The sequence below is a fragment of the Sinocyclocheilus anshuiensis genome, unplaced genomic scaffold, assembly GCF_001515605.1.
Source record: "Sinocyclocheilus anshuiensis isolate Anshui unplaced genomic scaffold, SAMN03320099.WGS_v1.1 scaffold1373, whole genome shotgun sequence".
Taxonomy (NCBI): Eukaryota; Metazoa; Chordata; class Actinopteri; order Cypriniformes; family Cyprinidae; genus Sinocyclocheilus; species Sinocyclocheilus anshuiensis.
In genome coordinates, this window is record NW_015548285.1 from 349,796 (window position 1) to 369,528 (window position 19,733).

A 19,733-nucleotide genomic window follows, 5' to 3' on the forward strand; every position below is an offset into this window, starting at 1 on the left:
TTGTTAAAATTTCCAGGAAGGAATATCACAATTTTTCATCCAGGTTTTAATTCAACAAGTAAACCTTGGTGCAAAGATAAAATAAAATATGACATTTTCATTTGATTACATTTTAAAAGATTAATAGAATTGTTGAAGTTTTATACATTCATTTGATTACCACCGTTCTTGGTAATAAATTTGTTTTAAAACTCATAAAACAGATGAATCCAGAAAAATGAAAACAGTCAACAAAAATTTCATAGGGCACTGAAAAATGTTAACATTTTATTATTATTTTATATTTTATTAAATACTTTTTTTTTTTTTCATAAATTGCTAAACTAATCAAATGTTTTCATTCGAATGATTAGTCATGCTTTTTGATAAAATATTGTTAAAATTTTATTAAACCATTAAAATGGAATCCAGAGAAATTAATAAACAGAATTTGGGAAAAAATCTAACGAAATGTGGGAAAAAAATAAACTGGATTTCACACTATAAGTCCCTGGTTGGATTTGAACAAACTCCTGACATTAAGTTTGAAACGTTAGTAATTCGTTTGAGCTGCAGTCATGAATGATACTGCAAATTATGCATCATGTTGATGCGAAGTGTGCTGGTACCTTTCTAAAGCGAACAGATCTACAATTTCAACCTAGCAGAAGTTAAAATGTCTGAAAAGTCTTAGAAGGATGGATGTTAGCCATATCTACAGACCAACATATGTATGACCAGAAACCTTTTAAGACTTTTTGTGCCTTTCATCTTCTGCTAGGTTAAAATTGTAAGTGAAGTGCAAGGGAAAAAAACAGGTTTTCTAAAGAGAGAGAGCGTGTGTGTGTGTGTGTGTGTGTGTGTGTGTGTGTGTGTGTTGAACTGAGACGCAAAAGCATGTAAATTGTTATGCTCTGCGATGTCATCTGAGTGCTGTTCCTCTGTGATTGTGTGTTTTGGCAATCACAGCACACGAGGGCAGTAATCAGAGACGCAAACACACTTCCACCCCGTAGTCTTTTATCATTTCTCATCAGAAGTGAACTCACACAGTCCCAGCGAGCCTCCAAACCCACACCTACTGTCTCTGAATCAATTCCAGGCCTATGCATTTCTGGTGTGTCACCAATTTAGCCAGAGACTCTGAATTTTGGATGGTCCAAACGAATAGACACATCTGCTTGTTATTTAATCGCAGTAGCGTGTCCAGATGCGGTTTGCTCTGATCGATTTTTCTGGTCTCTAAGCACAGATCAATACGTGTGTGTGCGTGTTTGTCAGAGGAGCAACACTGTCCACTGATTTGAAAACTTTTTGAGATGCAAATCAATGTGGGAACCTGAGAACGAATCTCATGAAAACAGGTCCAGTTTGCATTTCACCCCAAAGCCAGAAGAAATTATATTTTTGCTAAGGGGAAATAAAGCCCAATTTGGCATTGTGGCATGATTTTCATGAATATTAAACTAAGCACATTTTCCCTGAAATTCTCATTACCATAATGCATCCAGGCATTGTTTTTTTATGTGTAATTCCCATTATTCTTTATAATGATTCTAATTAGATTCTCATAACTGTAATACTGTATTTTTGCGTCGTACAAAACAAATTGCAGTAGATTTTATTTTAGAACAGCACTAAAGGCAGTGCAAAATAAATGTCATAATGTACTAATATTATTATTTATCATGATATATTTTATTTTTTGCATCTCAATTATGAAAATGAGACTTGTTTGCATTACAGTAATGAGAACTGGCAGAAAGAATAAACATAATTGGCATGAAAATAATGCTGCAATGTTACTAAAATAAGCTTAATATCCTCAAGCATAATATATTGCATTTCACCCCAAAACCATGAGAAATTATATTTTGCATGAGGGAAATAAAGCCTATTTATCTGGCATTGTGCCACTGTTTTTGTGAATATTACATTATTATTAATTACTAAATTAATTATTAAATTAAGCATATTTCCCCTGAAATTCTCATTACCATAATGTACCAAGACATTACTTTTTTGTAATTTTCATTATTCTCTATAATAATTCTCATTACTGTAATGCAGTATTTTTATGTAGATTTTGGCTTTGTTTTTTAAATAGCACAATAATAGAAAAACATGCATATTATTATTTTATCACTATATATTTTATTTATTTTTTTGCATTACAATTATAGAAAATGATACTCATTTGCATTACAGTAACACCAACAGCAAGAAAGAATGAGCAACTTAATGAATTCTCATTAGTTTCTCATTACTGTAATACAGTATTTTTGTGGAGTACAACACAAATTGCAGTAACAGCTTTTTAAAAATCAGCATTAAATTAAAGACAGTGGAAAAATAATTGCATAATGTATTAATATTATTATTATTATTATTTTATCACTTTTTTGAATTACAATTATTTGCATTACAGTAACAAGAACTGGGAGAGAATGAACACCTCAATTGCCAAGAAAATAATAATATAGTGTAATAACACTGTAATAGTACTCAAATTGGCTTCATTTTATTGCTAAATATATCTAATATCTTTAAGCACAATGTATCCAATTTAAATTCCCACACAAAGCTAATTGTTCTTTACACATGCTGGGTGTTGTAACATTACAGGATCCACACGTGTGCAGCGTCTCGCTGGCTGCTTTTATCGATCGCTGCTCTGTTAGTCACTGCACGCTCATGCGAGTGTGACACTGTGCTCTTGTGCTTCTACACTGGACTTTCAGCTTTCAGCCAGTACAGTCAGATAAGCCTAAAAAGAGCCCGGCGTCATAACTGTAACATCACCTGTAGCTCAACTTCCAGCTCTGTGAGCTCAATGCCATTCACAGCCGTCTGAAGAACAGGGAGGAAACTGCATCTCAAATCCACATCCAATATGTCTTTTAACCAATATACATTTTAACCATGTATAAATACATGGTTTTTCTGTTTTTTTTTTCCACATTTAATTCAATGTGTTATTTGCTGTTTCGTTGTAATTGTTAAATTTACTAGGAATTTCTGAATGAAAATTGCTATTTATACACCCATTTTTTATTTATATAATTACATTTAATATAGATAGAGATAGAGATAGAGAGAGAGAGAGAGAGAGAGAGATAGATAGATAGATAGATAAATAGATAGATATATAGAGATACAGACACACACACATACAAGTTGTAAGGTGTACTTTATCTATCTATCTAGACAAAAATTCCTGGCTAGGCAAATCAATCAGTTTGTAATCATTTCATTTTTCCAGTTCCGTGCCAGATTTCTGCCACATGGATTTTCTGTATGCTTGCCATATTCAGAGTCTGACAATCGCATCTGTTGCAAAACACCAGACATATTGCATTGCATGCACTAAAAGAGTTGTTGTCTCTATGCTAGTGAGTTTTAAGTTTGCATTCATTTGCACTAACTGTTATAAATCAACCAGTCTTCATTAAAAGTGTTAGGCAGGAACATAAAATAAGAAAGTCTTTAATGCATATAGTTTAAAGAATATGTTGCTCTTTGCTTCCTTGTATCTTTGTGAAAATAGTACAAAATTATTCTTGCATGTGACATCAAATAAACAAGAGTTAGATCTTAAAAAATCAGATTGGATTTCACTGCACTGAATGACCTTGATGCTGATTTTACAGTATTGCACATCATAGTACATTGCTCAATATGAGAGACGTATTGAAAGTGATGCATCAAAACAAAAGGCGCACAAGTGCATTACTCCTTCAGTTTGCTGCAGGTAGAAAGACACTGTTGTGAAAGCATGAGGAGAAACAGCAGTGCACGTGTCGTGCATTCAATTAGACAAAGTGTTTAAAAGTCACAGGATGCATGAGTATCTATCGGAATATTATAGATACAGAGGATCTTACCTCCAAACCGTGGACTCGGTGCGGTGCTGAAGAGCTGCGCTCTTGGTCTTTATACGGACTGAATTCAGATGCACACGAATGAAATATCAATCCACGTCTGGACGGCGAACAAAGCGGCATTTGAGCTGCGATCCGAAAGGCCACCGCTTCGTCCTGCCATCCTCACAGCAGCGATGCTGGAATATTCCTCTGTCACATCACATCCCGCACAAAAATACCAAATCAATATCACCCGAGCGCGAAGCTCTTACCGATACGAGTCTAACCAACCAAAATCACGATTGGTATCCCTCTGAAAAGTTTGCTGCAGGTAGAAAGACACTGTTGTGAAAGCATGAGGAGAAACAGCAGTGCACGTGTCGTGCATTCAATTAGACAAAGTGTTTAAAAGTCACAGGATGCATGAGTATCTATCGGAATATTATAGATACAGAGGATCTTACCTCCAAACCGTGGACTCGGTGCGGTGCTGAAGAGCTGCGCTCTTGGTCTTTATACGGACTGAATTCAGATGCACGCGAATGAAATATCAATCCACGTCTGGACGGCGAGCAAAGCGGCATTTGAGCTGCGATCCGAAAGGCCACCGCTTCGTCCTGCCATCCTCATAGCAGCGATGCTGGAATATTCCTCTGTCACATCACATCCCGCACAAAAATACCAAATCAATATCAGCCGAGCGCGAAGCTCTTACCGATACGAGTCTAACCAACCAAAATCACGTTTGGTATCCCTCTGAAATAGGTTAAGAAGCTTTCTCCAAATCTCTTCCTCCCTATGAGCTCAGCTGAGTCGACTCTCTCTCTCTCTCTCTCTCTCTCTCTCTCTCTCTCTTTCACTCTGATTTGTAACGTTAGACTCACATCTACTTGAAGCGTTCATTCAGCGTGTTTCCTTTCAACTCAAATTAGTGGCCTTGCATGCCATAAACTTGTAAATGTAATTGAAATATAAAAATAATACTGTTCTTGATAAAATACTGTTCTTGATTATGACTGCTGCCGATTATTTATATATATAGCCTACAGGCCGATATATTTGTTAGTGGCAGTAGTATTAGCTTCCGCTAAGAAAAACGGACCATTAGTACATCATTGCAGAAAACGGTTGACCCACGTTACAACAGTAACAACAACAACAACAACAATAATAATAATAATAATGTACTATTGTTATTAATCTACAGTTCACTTCTTTTTAAGTTCTTTCTCAAAGTTCTTTGTGTTTCTGCTGTTCTTTCGATGTTTTTTCTGTAACACTTCAAGCGTATTTTGTTCACCAGTCGTTCCTCGCTGACACTTTTCCGGACACATGATTTCAGCACCAAGGACAGCGACAAACGACCAAAATACACATGCGTCTACACCACAGGAAAACATCAAATGCACTATATTACACTGAAAAAAAAAGGATTTTGGCAGTTCTAAATAAATAAAAAAATATTATTATTAGCTGCGGTCAAAATTTTACATTTAATTAAAAGTGGTACTTGCTGTTTCTTTGTAACTAATCATGAAATTTATTATCAATTGATTTGAAAATTGTTTCTAAATTTTTTTGTGCAGCTGTTGGGAATATAGGCTATAAATATTCATACCAACAGCATGATTGCAAGTTTGGAATTGCTTTTATACAACAGTAATATATATATATATATATATATATATATATATAAATAAATATATACACACACACACACACACGTATGTATAATCATATGTCTATACATATTGTATTAATATTTTCTTAGGTTTTCAAGGCCATGAAACTCCAGATGATTCACTACAGGACTTTCAGGAAACATGCCAGCAATTTCATAGAACCAGCCATCATACACAAGTGGAACAGAGATCAACAAAATATTTTTAGACAGCTGCAAGAGGGGGGAAAAGTGGCATTGGCTGGAGGCATGCGTATATATATATATATATATATATGTATATATAATTCTGATTAAGATTCATATATGCTTTATAATGATTAATAAACATTAATATGCATGCTAGTTAACAAACAGTGAGAATATTATGATATATTACAAGGTAGTTCAAAAGTACATGCCCAAGAACATGGTAATACCATAGTAAAGTACAGTCAAAGCAAACCACTGGGAATACATCTGCTCTTCAGAGTTAGAGAGAAAATCTGAAATTGTATTAATACAACAGTTCAATTAACACTTAATGAGTAGCTTACATTTTTAGACACAATATTGTATTTTTCTCCTTTATTTCTATTTTTGCTCTGTCTGGAGTAGATGAGAGATTTGCTTCACCACATACAAAATAAACACACATCGGTTTATAGCTTCGTTTTTCTAGACAGATTGTACCAACCGCTGCTCATCAGCCGCTTATCTGAAATTTGTTTTAAACATCAAACACACAGTCCCAAGACTAAATACTGCATTCCATACTAAAGTGGACAGACGTTTCAGTTGATGTATTTGACCTCTGACCTCTGACAACAAAGGCATGATGTGTGGAAGATGAGTTTTGGAAATTGGAAATTCTAGAATAACCAAGGTAAACAATGCAGCATAAGGCATGTATATTTAAGTTTGTTTTCGCTTTCATGTTGTCGAATAAGAGTCTCTTATGCTCACCAAGGCTGCATTTATTTATTAATAGTACAGTTAAAACCATAATATTCTGAAATATTATTACAATTTGAAATAACTGTTTTCTGTCTTAATATATTTTTAAATTAGTGCTATCAAACGATTAATCGCATCCAAAATAAAAGTTTTTGTGTGTACTGTGTATATTTATTATGTATATATAAATACAAACACTTGCATGTATATATTTAAGAAAAATTTTATGTTTATATATTATGTCAGTTTAACGCGTTAACTTAATTAATTAGTTATGAAAAATAACGCGATTAGAATATTTTAAAGCAGTTAACGCACTGGCCCTGCCCCCAGACCTGTACGTCATCTTACATTTCATACAGTTGATTGACAAATTCGATGCAGGACAACAACTCCAGAAATGCAGTTATGCCCTCAATAGTCAAGATATTGGGGCAAAAAATGCCCCTGTATGAGTTTTTCTCATATTTATATCATATTATAAGCGATATCACACCAGCAGCGAGAGCAATATCACAGGAGTGCTGTTTTTGTCACGAAGAACAGGAGCGCAAATGTGAAAAGTTCAGTAAATAAGAAGTTAATATTGTGCAAAATTTAAACACAATGTTGTGCATGTTTTTTTGTTCTTTTTAATTTTTCCAACGAAAATATTACCTATAAAGCCACAGCAGAACTGTTGTGCATCTTGAGCAGTGTTTAGTTTCTGAATTAATCCGCGTTTTGAACAAATCGTGTGAACCAATGAATCAGTAGCCCATTCATAAAGAGAGCTGTTTACTTCATTCCTGAATGAATCAGCCGTTTGAACGAATCGACTCACAAAGACATTTACCGCCATCTGCTGGTAGTTTTAGTTTCTTCTTTAGCGTATCATTTCATTTATTTAAAAAAAAACACATTAAAAGGATAGCTCACCAAAAATAAATAAATAATTTCTGTCATCATTTACTCACCCTCATGTTGTTTCAAACCTGAATGACTTACTTTCTTTTGCACAACATAAACGAAGGTATTTTGAAGACTGTTGGTAACTAAGCTGTTTTGGTTACCAGTGACTTTCATTGCAGGAACAAAAAATACTGAGATATTTCTCGAATTATCTTCTTTTATGTTCCATACTTTATGTTAGGCCATTGTAGCCTAAACATTTAACAAAATAATAGGTTTAAATTATCTTTTGGGGGTATTTTCACAGCCAAATTTAGTTTGCGATTAATTAGATTAATTAATCACAGCACCCTGTAATTAATTAGATTAAAAAATTGTATCCACTGACGGCCCTAGTATTTATATATACATAATAAATAAACACAGTACACATACATATATTATGTAAGCAAAAACTTTTATGTAGGATGCGAATCATGCGATTAATTGCGATTAATCGTTTGACAACACTATTTAAAATGTAATGTATTCCTGTGATGCAAAACTGAATTTTTAGCATCATTACTCCAGTCTTCAGTGTCACTGAATCATTCTAATATGCTGATTTGCTGCTCAAGAAACATTTCTTATTGTGCTGATTAATATTTTTGTGGAAACTGTGATTGCACTACCATTTTAAAAGGATATTTTTTAAAAGAAAGTAATGCTTTTATTCAGTTAGAAAGAGACTAAAGGCATTTATAATGTTACAAAAGGTATCATATTTCTATGCATCAAGAAAATCTTGATGCTCAAGATGCATTTCTTACTTTTATTAATGTTGAAAATAGTTGTGTTGCTTAATATTTTTGTGGAAACTTTTTTTTGTTTTGTTTTGAGACTTTTATAAATAGAAAGTTCAAAAGAACAGCATTTATTTTAAAATAGAAAGTCTTTTGTAACATTATAAAAGTCATTACTGTCATTTTTTATCAATTTAATGCATCCTTGCTGAATAAAGTATTCATTTCTTTAAAAAAATATTGTACTGACCTTTTGAACGGTGGTATAAATATACTCATATTTAATGCATATTTAATTCATATTTAATTCAGTACAATTAAAAATTCATTTAGTGATTCATCAATTAAAATTTGACATTTTCATCCAATATTTGTGCCTGTGTTCCAAAGCAATTACTTATTAGGACTTTAGGATTTGAACTATAGCGTTCTGCCTTTTGTAAACAGCAAGGATTGGCCCGCTAGGTTTTGGAACAGAGCAGCTGTCTGTGGACTACAAAACAGTTACTATACGAGCTGTGAGTGTGTAAGTGTGTGTGTGAGGTTGTGCATTTGTTTTGTGTCCATAGGCAGAGTGGTTTGTAGGGATTATTGTAACACTGAATTGAGAAAGAGAACATGTTTTACCCTGGAGAAAGAAGTGGGCCAAGACTAAAACAGCTTTGAAGGATTACAGCATTGAAAAAGTCGTATTGTAGAAAGAAAACATGAGCAATGGTGTATAGACAGATGTTTTCTTTTTCACTAATCTTTGGGGGTTTGGGAAGGGATGAAAACAAGGGCTTTAGCACAAACAGCAGAACAGCAATCACACACACACACACACACACACACACACACACACACACATACAGAATCTGTCTCTGTGTTACTGTCTGTTCAAGGTTGAAGAATGAGCAGATTAGACTGATTAAAGGAATAGTTCACCCAAAAACAAACATTTGCAGAAATTTTACTCACCCTCAGGCCATCCAAGATGTCGATGAGCTTGTTTCTTTATGGGAACAGATTTGGAAAGATTTAGCATTACATCACTTGCTCACCAATGGATCCTCTGCGGTGAATGGGTGCCGTCAGAATGAGAGTCTAAACAGCTGATAAAAACATCACAATAATCCACACCACTCCAGTCCATCAGTTAATGTCCTGTAAAGTAAAAAGCTGCATGTTTGTTAGAAACAAATCCACCATTAAGACGTTTTAACTTTAAACCATTGCTTTGAGTTCAAATATGACTTCATAATTCATAATATTGCTTCCTCCAGTTATCTCATCTGAATCAGGAAGAAAAGAGGTCAACACAGATCAAGCACTGTTTACAAGAAAAAACGATCCAAGCCAGTTCATAACAAATATGTTTGTGGATTTTGCTGTGAGAGATAACAGGGGATGGACTTTTTCACTGGAGGAAGCGTTATTATGGATTATGGACTCATATTTTGGCTAGAAGCGATGGTTTAAAGTTAAAACGCCTTAATGATGGATTTGTTTCTGACAAACGTGCAGCTTTTCACTTCACAAGACATTAACTGATGGACTGGACTGGTGTGGATTACTTGTGGATTATTGTGATGTTTTTATCAGCTGTTTGGACTCATTCTGACGGCACCCATTCACTGCAGAGCATCCATTGGTGAGCAAGTGATGTAATGCTACATTTCTCCAAATCTGTTCTGATGGAGAAACAAACTCATCTTTGATAACCTGAGGGTGAGTACATTTCACACACATGTTCATTTTCATGTGGACTATTCCTTTAATGCTGTTTGTAATCAAATGAATGTCATTCACCACTCATTCAACGCAAACACTCACAGCCCATCAACACAGTCGTCTGTAAATACTTCTTATTGCCTTTCAGCAGCGATCCCTCAATAGACTCATTACTATTTCAGAAACACATCGCACCACAATCGATACATTTCCATTAGCGTGATGGACGACTATTTTTCAAATGCTCTCCTGTCTCAGCAGAATCACAGGACGGCGTTTATGAGACACAGAAGTGTCATGACTAATGCTTTAGTCTTGATACAACGTCTGTCTTCCTGGAATTTCAGACCATTTAACTTCAGCCGATTATTCACATTCAGACACACTGCAGAGCTATTATTTTCACGTTAAAGCCTTGATGAATTCATGTGGTAATGTCGCATGTGAAAGGAGAACGGGGGAAGATGGCTACAGTAATTTTCCATCTCTTTCAGACATTCTGAAGGCCTGTTCATCCCTCTCCGTCACTGACAATGCCAGGCTCAATCTCCTATAATTCATCATTCATATTGACTTACAGGACTTCTCAGAGGACACAAACTGCAGCCAAAGCAGGAAGCAATCCAGCAGATATGAATACCTGAATTCATAAAAAGACAAGGAACCTTTAAAACATGCTAATTTTATGCATCCCACATGCTCCATTAATTAAATATGAAAACGCACAAACAGCCTACTATAGTTTGTATATAAACATTCATTCACAACATGAATCCTGTGAGAATCTTCTCAAACAAATGCAAATCTGCTCATGCTAGCATTTCTAGATAGTAGGTGTATCCACATTTAAGAAGCTCCTTATTAATGTCAGCATCAAAACAGTATGGCTATATTAGAAACAGCATAGACCTAAAGCTATACTACTCATACTATGCAGTATAAACACTCGGTACATGCAGATTTTTCTTTTCTTTTCTAAGAATATAATATATGGAATACTAAATCTGCTAGAATGTACAGTATAAATAGCACAGGGAGAGGAATACTACATTCCACAATATAATGTAATTGTTGTAAATGTTGATAGAACTAATAATTGCCTCTATTACTAATCTCTTTGATTCATTATATGTAAAGGTTTCACACAAAATTAGAATAAAACAATTCTTTCTGAGAATGAAAATTATTTATTATCTATTAATGATTATTTAAAATGACAACATATTATTTAAAATTATTCAAAATATTAGATAAAATATTAAATTATTTTCATTTTTAATCAATATATATGCGTATATAAATAAAATTAGTAATTTCACACATATATTTATAATATTTATAACATTTTTAATAACTATATACAGTGGGTACGGGAAGTATTCAGACCCCCTTAAATTTTTCACTCTTTGTTATATTGCAGCCATTTGCTAAAATCATTTAAGTTAATTTTTTTTCCTCATTAATGAGAAAAAACGCTGCAGCAGATTTTCAATGCAGAAGACGCTCCAAACATTTTTAGAGGATTTAATTTAAAAATAACGTGTCAGATATTTGCATTAAATAGCTAATTATGTTAAATACGTGGAAAGTAGTGCTGTCAAACGATTAATCGTGATTAATCGCATTCAAAATAAAAGTTTTTGTTTGCCTATGTGTGTGTGTATTGTGTATATTTATTATGTATATATTAATACACACTCATACATACTCATGTATCATGTATGTACACTCATACATTTACATGTATATATTTATAGAATTTATATATTATATATAAATATATTTAATATACAAATATAACATTGCGAGTGATAGCAATAGTAGGGATATGGAAACACATAGTAAGAGTTGGTCATTAAAACTTAAACAGAAGTGAAGCAAGGTGTAGGAAAGATGATGAATCAAAAGCAATACTTATGTCCCTTGCAGGTGTCCCTGCACGGTGGAGTCGATGGTCTTTACACTCTTCGGGTATACTAACCTATTTTGGTATACTAACCTTTTTTATTCCCGTTTGACAAAACGATAATTGAATTCAGCTGAACACACTTTACTGTTTATCACAACAAAGGGCTAAGCAAGCTATATATATATATATATATATATATATAATTATTTAAAATTAAAACTAATATAAATAAAAATATTTTCATAATACATATAATATCTTAATATTTTATTATATAATATATATCATTATTACAAAAAATTATTATAAATGTAATAACGAACCGCCTTGTGTTACGTCATATATAGGGGGCGTGTCATCGTGCGTTCAGCCGGAAGTAAAGACGTGAAACAGCAACTGGTAACACTGTAACACAGCGTGGACATGTAAGTACTGTTTGACACTTTCACAACTATTCATTTAGTTCCGACGAGTAGTTCATGTCCATGTTCAATAAAACAAAATCAAACACCGATTCAGTAATCGTTACATATTTATCTTTAACAGATCAAACTGTTGGAGATTAAATTTAAATTCGTAAACTAAATGTAGGCTTGAATGAGTTCTCTTATTATTGTGGTTGTAGCTTATTCATAATTTTACCAAAAATACATTCTCTGGTGTCTGATACTGGAAACACGTTTAATGACGTTTATACGTTTAAAAAGAAGCCAAAAACCACTGAGGTTGCAACGTGTTCACAAACCAGCCTAACTAGTTTTACTTGAACGAGACTTGTAGCAAAACCCTGAAAATCTCAGAACCTCAAAAATGACATCTGAGTGCAAATAGTCTTCCATGCAGTAACAATGAATATGCAGTTTATAATGTCATTGTTCACTGTTGCTGATGTGGCATGTCAGTTGACCATGCATATGTTTAATATACAGGTTTTCTGCAGGTTTTAAGAAGGTAAATGTAAGACTTTTTAAGACCAATTAATGAAAATTTAGGAAATAAATTGAATGGAACACAGTACACCAATGTGATCTCTAAATGTAAATGTCTTGTATTAGTAGTGCTTCGCTCACAGTTTGAAAATACAACTTCCAACTGATCTCCAATACTTTAATCCAGTTTTTTTAAGAAAAAAAGAAATGGCTTTAGACTTGAATAGCTCTGCACCAAATCACTAAAATATGGAAATAACTTTTCCTGTGATCACAGAGTCAAGAAGTCATGCTGTTCCTCAGTATTTTTGGCTTGTTTTCCAGTGCGAATATATAAAGATTCTTATATCAAGATACATTAACTTGAGAAGCAAAATGACATAAGTCTTGTTTCATGAGAAACTGATCAAAAGTGAGTTTGTGATTAAAACAAGAACAATCTGTTTAATTCAAAGGGAAGACAAGTTTTCATACTGACAAATATTTGTTCTTGTTTTAAGCATAAACCCACTTAAATTTGCTCAGAAAACAAGACTTCATATGTTCAATTTGCATCTCAAGTAAATGTATCTTGATTTAAGGATGTTTAGATATTTGTATTGGAAATCAAGACAAAAATACTGATGATGATATTCATTTTTTGCAGTGCATGCAAAATTTAGCCTAATGCCGTGACTTTATGAATTTAAGACTTTCTGCTCTGATTTAAGAGATTTTTAGGCATTCATTTGTGCAAGGGTGAATTAAGATCCACAGAAACTATGTATATATCTATTATTCTGGCCTCAATTTTACTTCTGTATATTGCAGGGAGGACACACTGCTGTGGATTGTGGGTGTGCTGTTACTCCTGTTCTGCAGTCTGGATGTGTGGTATTACTTGCGGGTAGTGGTTGTGCTGATCCGGGCCTGGTTCCTCTCACCTGTATTTGACATCACAGCAGAGCAGACCGCTAGCGGACGAGTGGTTCTCCATGACGTTGACCTTTGCCACATGAACAATGCCCGCTACCTACGCGAGTGTGACTTTGCCCGTTTCTCTCTGTACACCCGCAATGGGGTGTTCAAGGCTTTAAGAGCTCTAGGGGCCACCATGGTCGTTGGGGCAACTACCATCCGCTATAGACGGCCGCTGTGTGTAGGTGAGGCGTTTGAGATTCACAGTCGAATCGTTATCTGGGACGAGAAGTCATTTTACCTGGAGCAGAGGTTTGTATCTTGTAAAGATGGGATGGTGTCGGCTGTTATGTTCTGCAAACAGAATGTCCTGCGCAGCAGTCCGGACAAGATCCTGCAATACTTGTGCAAGAGAAAGGTGAGCAGCTAAGACTTTTAACTCTCTGGTGGTCTTCTGTTATTTTTAGACTGTTTTGAATTTAGATTTTTTTTTTAAAGTTTTTGTGGATCCAAAAAAATCTATAATTTTATATATTTATTTTTATTACAATAAAAATATAACTTTTATTGAAATAATTAAAAAAGAATAATATATCTAATTATAAAGTACTACAGTGAGTAGAAAAAAAACATAATTAATCTTGTGCACTACAACTAAATATTTTCAAACTAATATTTTACACAAATTTATAAATAATATTTTTTTACATGAAAATATACAACTGCCTTTTAAATTCCAATTTGACATTGGAATGGTACAATCTTTTGACATTTGTGGCAGTTGCTATATAAACACACAAAAAAATGTTGACATGATTCAAAAAGTCTGTGAAAGTCTGTAAATGCAGAATTGCATGATAGAAATTCACAATTCAGAATTTCAGTAAAAAAAAAAAGGTAATTACAGCTTTTTTTTTTTTTTTTTTTTTTTTTTTTATTTTCGGGGTTTTTTCACAGTTCTGATGGGTTTTTTTTTCTCTGAATTGAGAGTTAAAAACTTGCAATTACTTTTTTAATTATTTTATTCCGTAGCCGAAAAGAGCTTCCATAAAAGGCTAAGTCATCTTAAAAAAAATGTTTGGTGTTCAATCTACAAATCAGACTCAGTGAAATAGTCTTTGATCATGTCTAAATATATATCCAAATGCAACTTTATAAAAGTAATTATGTCTGAAAATATTTTTATATGCAAATAAAGAACACTCAGCCCTAAATCAACACTGTATTAGTTATTAATAATATTAATAATATTAATATTAGCGTTTTCTCATATTTTCATTATTTTAAATAGAAATAAACGGTACATAATTTAGAGGTGAATATAGTGTGTAGTACCATGAGTACCCCTACAAAAGCAAAATATTAAAGAATAAATGATTCAATAATAAAATTATTGATAGAACATTTATTTCATGAAAAAAGTTAAGCTTGTTGTCACTTAGGGAAGAAGAAAAACTAGAGGGTTAAAGAAACGGTTCACAAAAATTTTATTAATTTACATGTTGTTCCCTTTCCCTTTTTTTTTTCAAAACACTAAAGCCTGACATTTATGAACTGATTTTGTAGGTTGAAGTGCCAGAATTTCCTGAAGACCTGCAGCACTGGATCAAGTTCATCTCCGCCAGCAGTAAAGCCCTCAGGGGGGAAAGTCAGCTCGATGATAAAAAGAGCGAATGACGACTCACTGCCTTAAATGAACTCTCAAACACTGGTTTACAAAAACACAAGAACATTCTGATGCACATGCATTAATGTCTCAGGTGTTTGGACACTCTGATGCAAAATAAAACTGTGATCTAAAAGTCTGATTCATGCTGCATTATGTATTGTGCATGCATACTGTAGATTGAGAATATGTAGAAACAATTTTTTTTATTGTGTATTACTGCCACTGACTGGAGTGTGAAGCATTAATAGAAAGGGAAACAAAACAATAACAATAAATAAAACAGCTATGCCACTTACGCAATATGCGTAATTTAAGTTCCATTTTCTAATCCTGTTATTCTGAGATAACTATTTCTCTTTATATTGTTGGCTGTCCTAATGCACAAATCAGAAGATTTGGTAGATTGAAATGGATTAAATGATGTATCTCTGTAATTTCTCATTTCTGGAATAACTTCTACACAAAATAATATATTATTGCTTAAATGTATAAAAAAAAAAATACAAAACATGCCTCAGTATACAATGAATTGGGAATTATTCCAACACATCCAAGTAGCAGCAAAAAAGTATCTGTTCAAACAAATATATAACTAATTTATTGAATGCTTTAAAAACAATAACAACTGTCATCATTGTCAAATCATAACAATACAACAGTCCAGGGTCTTTCAGTCCAGTGCCAAGTCCTTTAGCAAAGCCATTGCTCTTATTGCTTTTACGTTTGTAGAGAAGAGATTCAAAAGACATTTTCATTTCAAGTTTGAATCTCAAAAAAGAGGTTTGCATTTAGAAAATGTATTTAAATAAAATGTTGTCTTGGAAGCGGTGATGGAATTCTGGCGTCACGCCGTTTGTATGGCGGCCTGCCCTGCTGACGTAGTCACGTGGCCTCGTCAAACCAATCAGAGCGCAGTTTCTGTGTGTGCGGAAGTGCGTGAAGCCGGTGTCTTGCGGATATCAAGCGCGTGAGTAACAAGAATATCATATTTTACAACAATATGATTATGAACCTTTACGTGGATTAAAACTCAAACCGGTCTACTTAGGATAGGTTTTTCGTTGCACCACCTTGTCTATGATCTACATGTACATCTGATATTTAATCTAAACGTTGATTTTTGATTCATTTCCGATATGAATGAATGATGTGAGGTATTTCCATAGCTGTTTTTAAATGTATCTAAATGTATATATTTAAAAAAAAAAGATGCAATGATGTCCTGCGTGTTGTTTTTAGCACTCGTGTTAATACCATAGAAACCCAGTTCCGCGTCTCCACGTGATCTGTATGAATGATCCATGATGTGAATAATGAATCCTCTTCACTGTGTAACAGAATCATGCTGCTGTGGATTGTGTCCGGCTCTCTGCTTCTCTTCGGCAGTTTTGACGTCTGGTACTTCTTGAGAGCAACGTGGATGGTGGTCAAGTCCTGGTTCCAGGGTCCGGTTCGAGACGTTCTGGCGGAGCAGGTGGTTCACGGAAGGGTTTTCCTCCACGACCTGGACTTTATGTGTCACATGAATAACGCCCGCTATCTGCGCGAGTGCGACTTCGCGCGCTACGCGTACTGCACGCGGAACGGGCTCTTCCTGGCGGCGCGTGCGCTCGACGCCTCCATGCTGATCGGAGCCACCACCATCCGCTACCGGCGCTCGCTGGCGTTCGGCGAGGCCTTTGAGCTGCGCACGCGGATCGTGGCGTGGGACGAGAAGTCCTTCTACCTGGAGCAGAGGTTCGTGTCCAAGACAGACGGGTTCGTTTCTGCTGTCATGCTGTGCAGGCAGAATGTCATTCGCGGAAACCCACAGAGGATCTTGGATCACCTTTGCAAGAGGAGGGTATGCATTATATCGAGTGCATCATGTGCTTATGCATTTTGTGCATTAAAGTTTTTTTTTTCTTTTTCTTTTACTTTTAAAAGCCCCAAATATGCTCATCCCTGTGCAGGAAAGCCCCATCCTAAAATATAGAAATGTAGTGTTAAATGTTTGTGCTTGTATATTTACTTGTTTATTTATTTGAAATGTGTGTTGTATTTATTTTAGACAAATTTTATTGTAATCTTATTTATTTATTTTTTACTTGTTACTTTTTGGACCCCCAAATATGCTCATTCTCATGCCTATTCATGCCCCATTCTAAAATGTAAAAGGCAGTTGTATATTATCATGTAAAAAATATTTATAAATTTGTGTAAAATATTAGTTTGAAAATATTTAGTTGTAGTGCACAAGATTAATAATGTTTTTCTTTCTACTCCCTGTAGTACTGTACTATTAGATATATTATTTTTTTAATTATTTAAATAAAAGTTATATTTTTATTGTAATAATTTTATATATTTATTTTTATAATTTTTTTTGCATCCACAAATATGCTTATCCTAAAATTGAAAAGGCACTAATGTATAAAGACACCTTTTTATACAGTGAAAATTAATATTATAAATATATGTAAAAATATAATTTGGACAATATTTGTTTTTTTATTATTATACATTATTACATTCATCTTACTAAAGTATGTATTATTATTGTTGATGTACTATTTAATTACTTAATTATTGTTTTGGACCCTCTGAAGACCCAATTAATACAGTTAAAAATGTATATTATACATGTGTAAAAAAATATTTTAAAAATAATTATACAATTTTTTTCTACTAAGTAGTACTGTACTGTACTGTTAGGTATTTTTTATTTATTTTAATAAAATTGATTTATTTAAATTTTATTTATTTATAATAATAATTACTATTATTATTGTTGTTGTTGTTATTATTAATTAATTTATTTTACAAATTTTTACACTGTTTTTCTCTAAACATTTCCACGGACCCCCTGTAGGTCCTCAGACCCTAGTTTGAAAACCCCTGCATTACAGCCCTAACAAACAGTAGCATGGTAATACCATGACACTCCTTGGCTTACCATGAACATGGTAATCATTTCAAGACACTTTGATAATATCATATTGTTAGACGTGTAATATGGTAATACCGTGGTTTTTTTGAGGTATGTTCCTGTTGATCTAACATACAGTATATGTGTCTCTGATCTGAAGGTGGATTGCCCTGAGATTTCAGAGGATCTTCAGCACTGGATCAGGTTCATCTCTGCCAGCAGTCAGGCTCTGAGAGCAGAGAGTGGACTGGACGACAAGACCAAATGATCATTTCAAAGACTCTTACCGTAAGCCTTCCTTCTGCATGTAAGTTTCCCGTGATGCTAACCTTGAAACCAAAACTCTCGAAGTGTCCGTTTTTAAGTTACAAAAAGGGTTTCTGATCCAGAACCTGTGGCTGTTGGCAGCTTCAGTGTTTACTCCACCACACCAGCCCTCCGTATAGTTTATTTGTTTAAAAGTATTACAACGTCATTATTGTACTTACAAAATCCATTCCAGAAGCTGCAAGAAATATGACTGACAAACCACAGTGCATGAATCTCTGTTGAGAAACAGAGCGCATGAATGAATGTTGAAAACCTGACTCCATTGACTTGAACTCTGGGGGCTTTTGAACGCTCCTATAACCAAATACGCACATGAATGTAAGAAAAATCACGTTGAAAAGAGTATTTTAATAGTATAAATGGTAGATGAGTTCTGAGCAGTGAATTGGAACAAGTATGTTGTTTTATCATATCACATCATCAATTTGTTGTGCTGGTCAGATATGTTAATGTAGTTATTTATTCCAATTTAAAACTGAAACGGTTTATTATTCTTGTTATTTATGAAAAGGGAACATTTTTTTCTGAGATTTGCATAATTTCTTTGAGAAGAGTCTGTATGTAAAGTAATTTAAGCACCTGTAATGAAACTTGAAGACTTGGGTTATGAAATAAAGTCCTGCATTGTAAATAATGTTTGTATGTTTCTGAGTCATTAGAAGCATTTGTTTATAAACGGTGTTCATGTATCTGGATCATGTGAGAACAGCACTACTGCCATCTAGTGTGAAAACACTGTCATATCACGCTCTCAAACTGGAAAGTTTAATTTAAAATGTACACGTATTGCAGAATAGCATTATATTTGGTTTGTCCCTTTTTTGAATCAATGGCAGCAGCACTGAACCTCACATAAACAAAAGCTGATGTTGATGTTCTGCAGCATAACTTGAGATGTTCCTACGAGCATCTTAAGCTTCAGTGTAAGCAAGAAAATCGGACAAATTCTGTACAAAGGAGTTCTTATCTGACTAAACATATTCAAACAATAAAAAAAATTGTATTAATTTTACGACAATTTTTCTTTGTTTTAGTTTTATGTTTATTTTATTTTATTTTTTATTTTTTCCCAAAATTAAAAAAATGTGGTTTATTGGCAAGTTTAAAATAGATTTAGAGTTCAATGATTTTCTGTGTGGACTGTGGATAATAAATAAAAAGATATGAAATCTTTAAAATATTTCAAAAATATTTATAAATTTAACATATGTGTGTGTGTGTGTGTGTGTGTGTGTATATATATATA

The 19,733-nt window shown here is 33.8% G+C and overlaps 3 protein-coding genes across 8 annotated transcripts in view; 2 read left to right on the forward strand and 1 right to left on the reverse strand.

Moving 5' to 3' along the window:
• lrrc24 (leucine rich repeat containing 24) overlaps positions 1 to 4,376 on the reverse strand; it is a 20,203-nt gene extending 15,827 nt beyond the window's left edge. For 2 of the 4 annotated variants that reach the window (XM_016443466.1, XM_016443465.1), the window contains exon 1: positions 3,864 to 4,117. The gene's annotated coding sequence lies outside the window, so the exon portion shown is untranslated. Of the gene's footprint in view, positions 1 to 3,863; positions 4,118 to 4,306 lie in introns of those variants that run through there. The other 2 variants (XM_016443468.1, XM_016443467.1) reach the window with 2 other exon arrangements.
• Positions 4,377 to 12,101: 7,725 nt separating this feature from the next.
• them6 (thioesterase superfamily member 6) lies at positions 12,102 to 15,497 on the forward strand. The gene is made up of 3 exons (XM_016443441.1): positions 12,102 to 12,179; positions 13,494 to 13,998; positions 15,147 to 15,497. Coding segments are annotated over exons 1-3 (618 nt in total). The 5' UTR covers positions 12,102 to 12,177; the 3' UTR covers positions 15,258 to 15,497.
• A 579-nt stretch (positions 15,498 to 16,076) lies between these two features.
• LOC107655853 (protein THEM6-like) lies at positions 16,077 to 19,226 on the forward strand. 3 transcript variants are annotated; one of them, XM_016443443.1, is made up of 4 exons: positions 16,077 to 16,216; positions 16,588 to 17,092; positions 18,318 to 18,464; positions 18,547 to 19,226. In XM_016443443.1, exons 1-3 carry the CDS (start codon positions 16,080 to 16,082, stop codon positions 18,423 to 18,425), a joined length of 750 nt encoding a protein of 249 aa, XP_016298929.1. In that variant the 5' UTR covers positions 16,077 to 16,079; the 3' UTR covers positions 18,426 to 18,464; positions 18,547 to 19,226. The 3 variants fall into 3 exon arrangements, with proteins under 3 accessions (XP_016298929.1, XP_016298928.1, XP_016298930.1); XM_016443442.1 differs by having other exon boundaries at positions 18,318 to 19,226; XM_016443444.1 differs by having other exon boundaries at positions 16,137 to 16,403; positions 18,318 to 19,226.
• Positions 19,227 to 19,733: the final 507 nt, after the last annotated feature.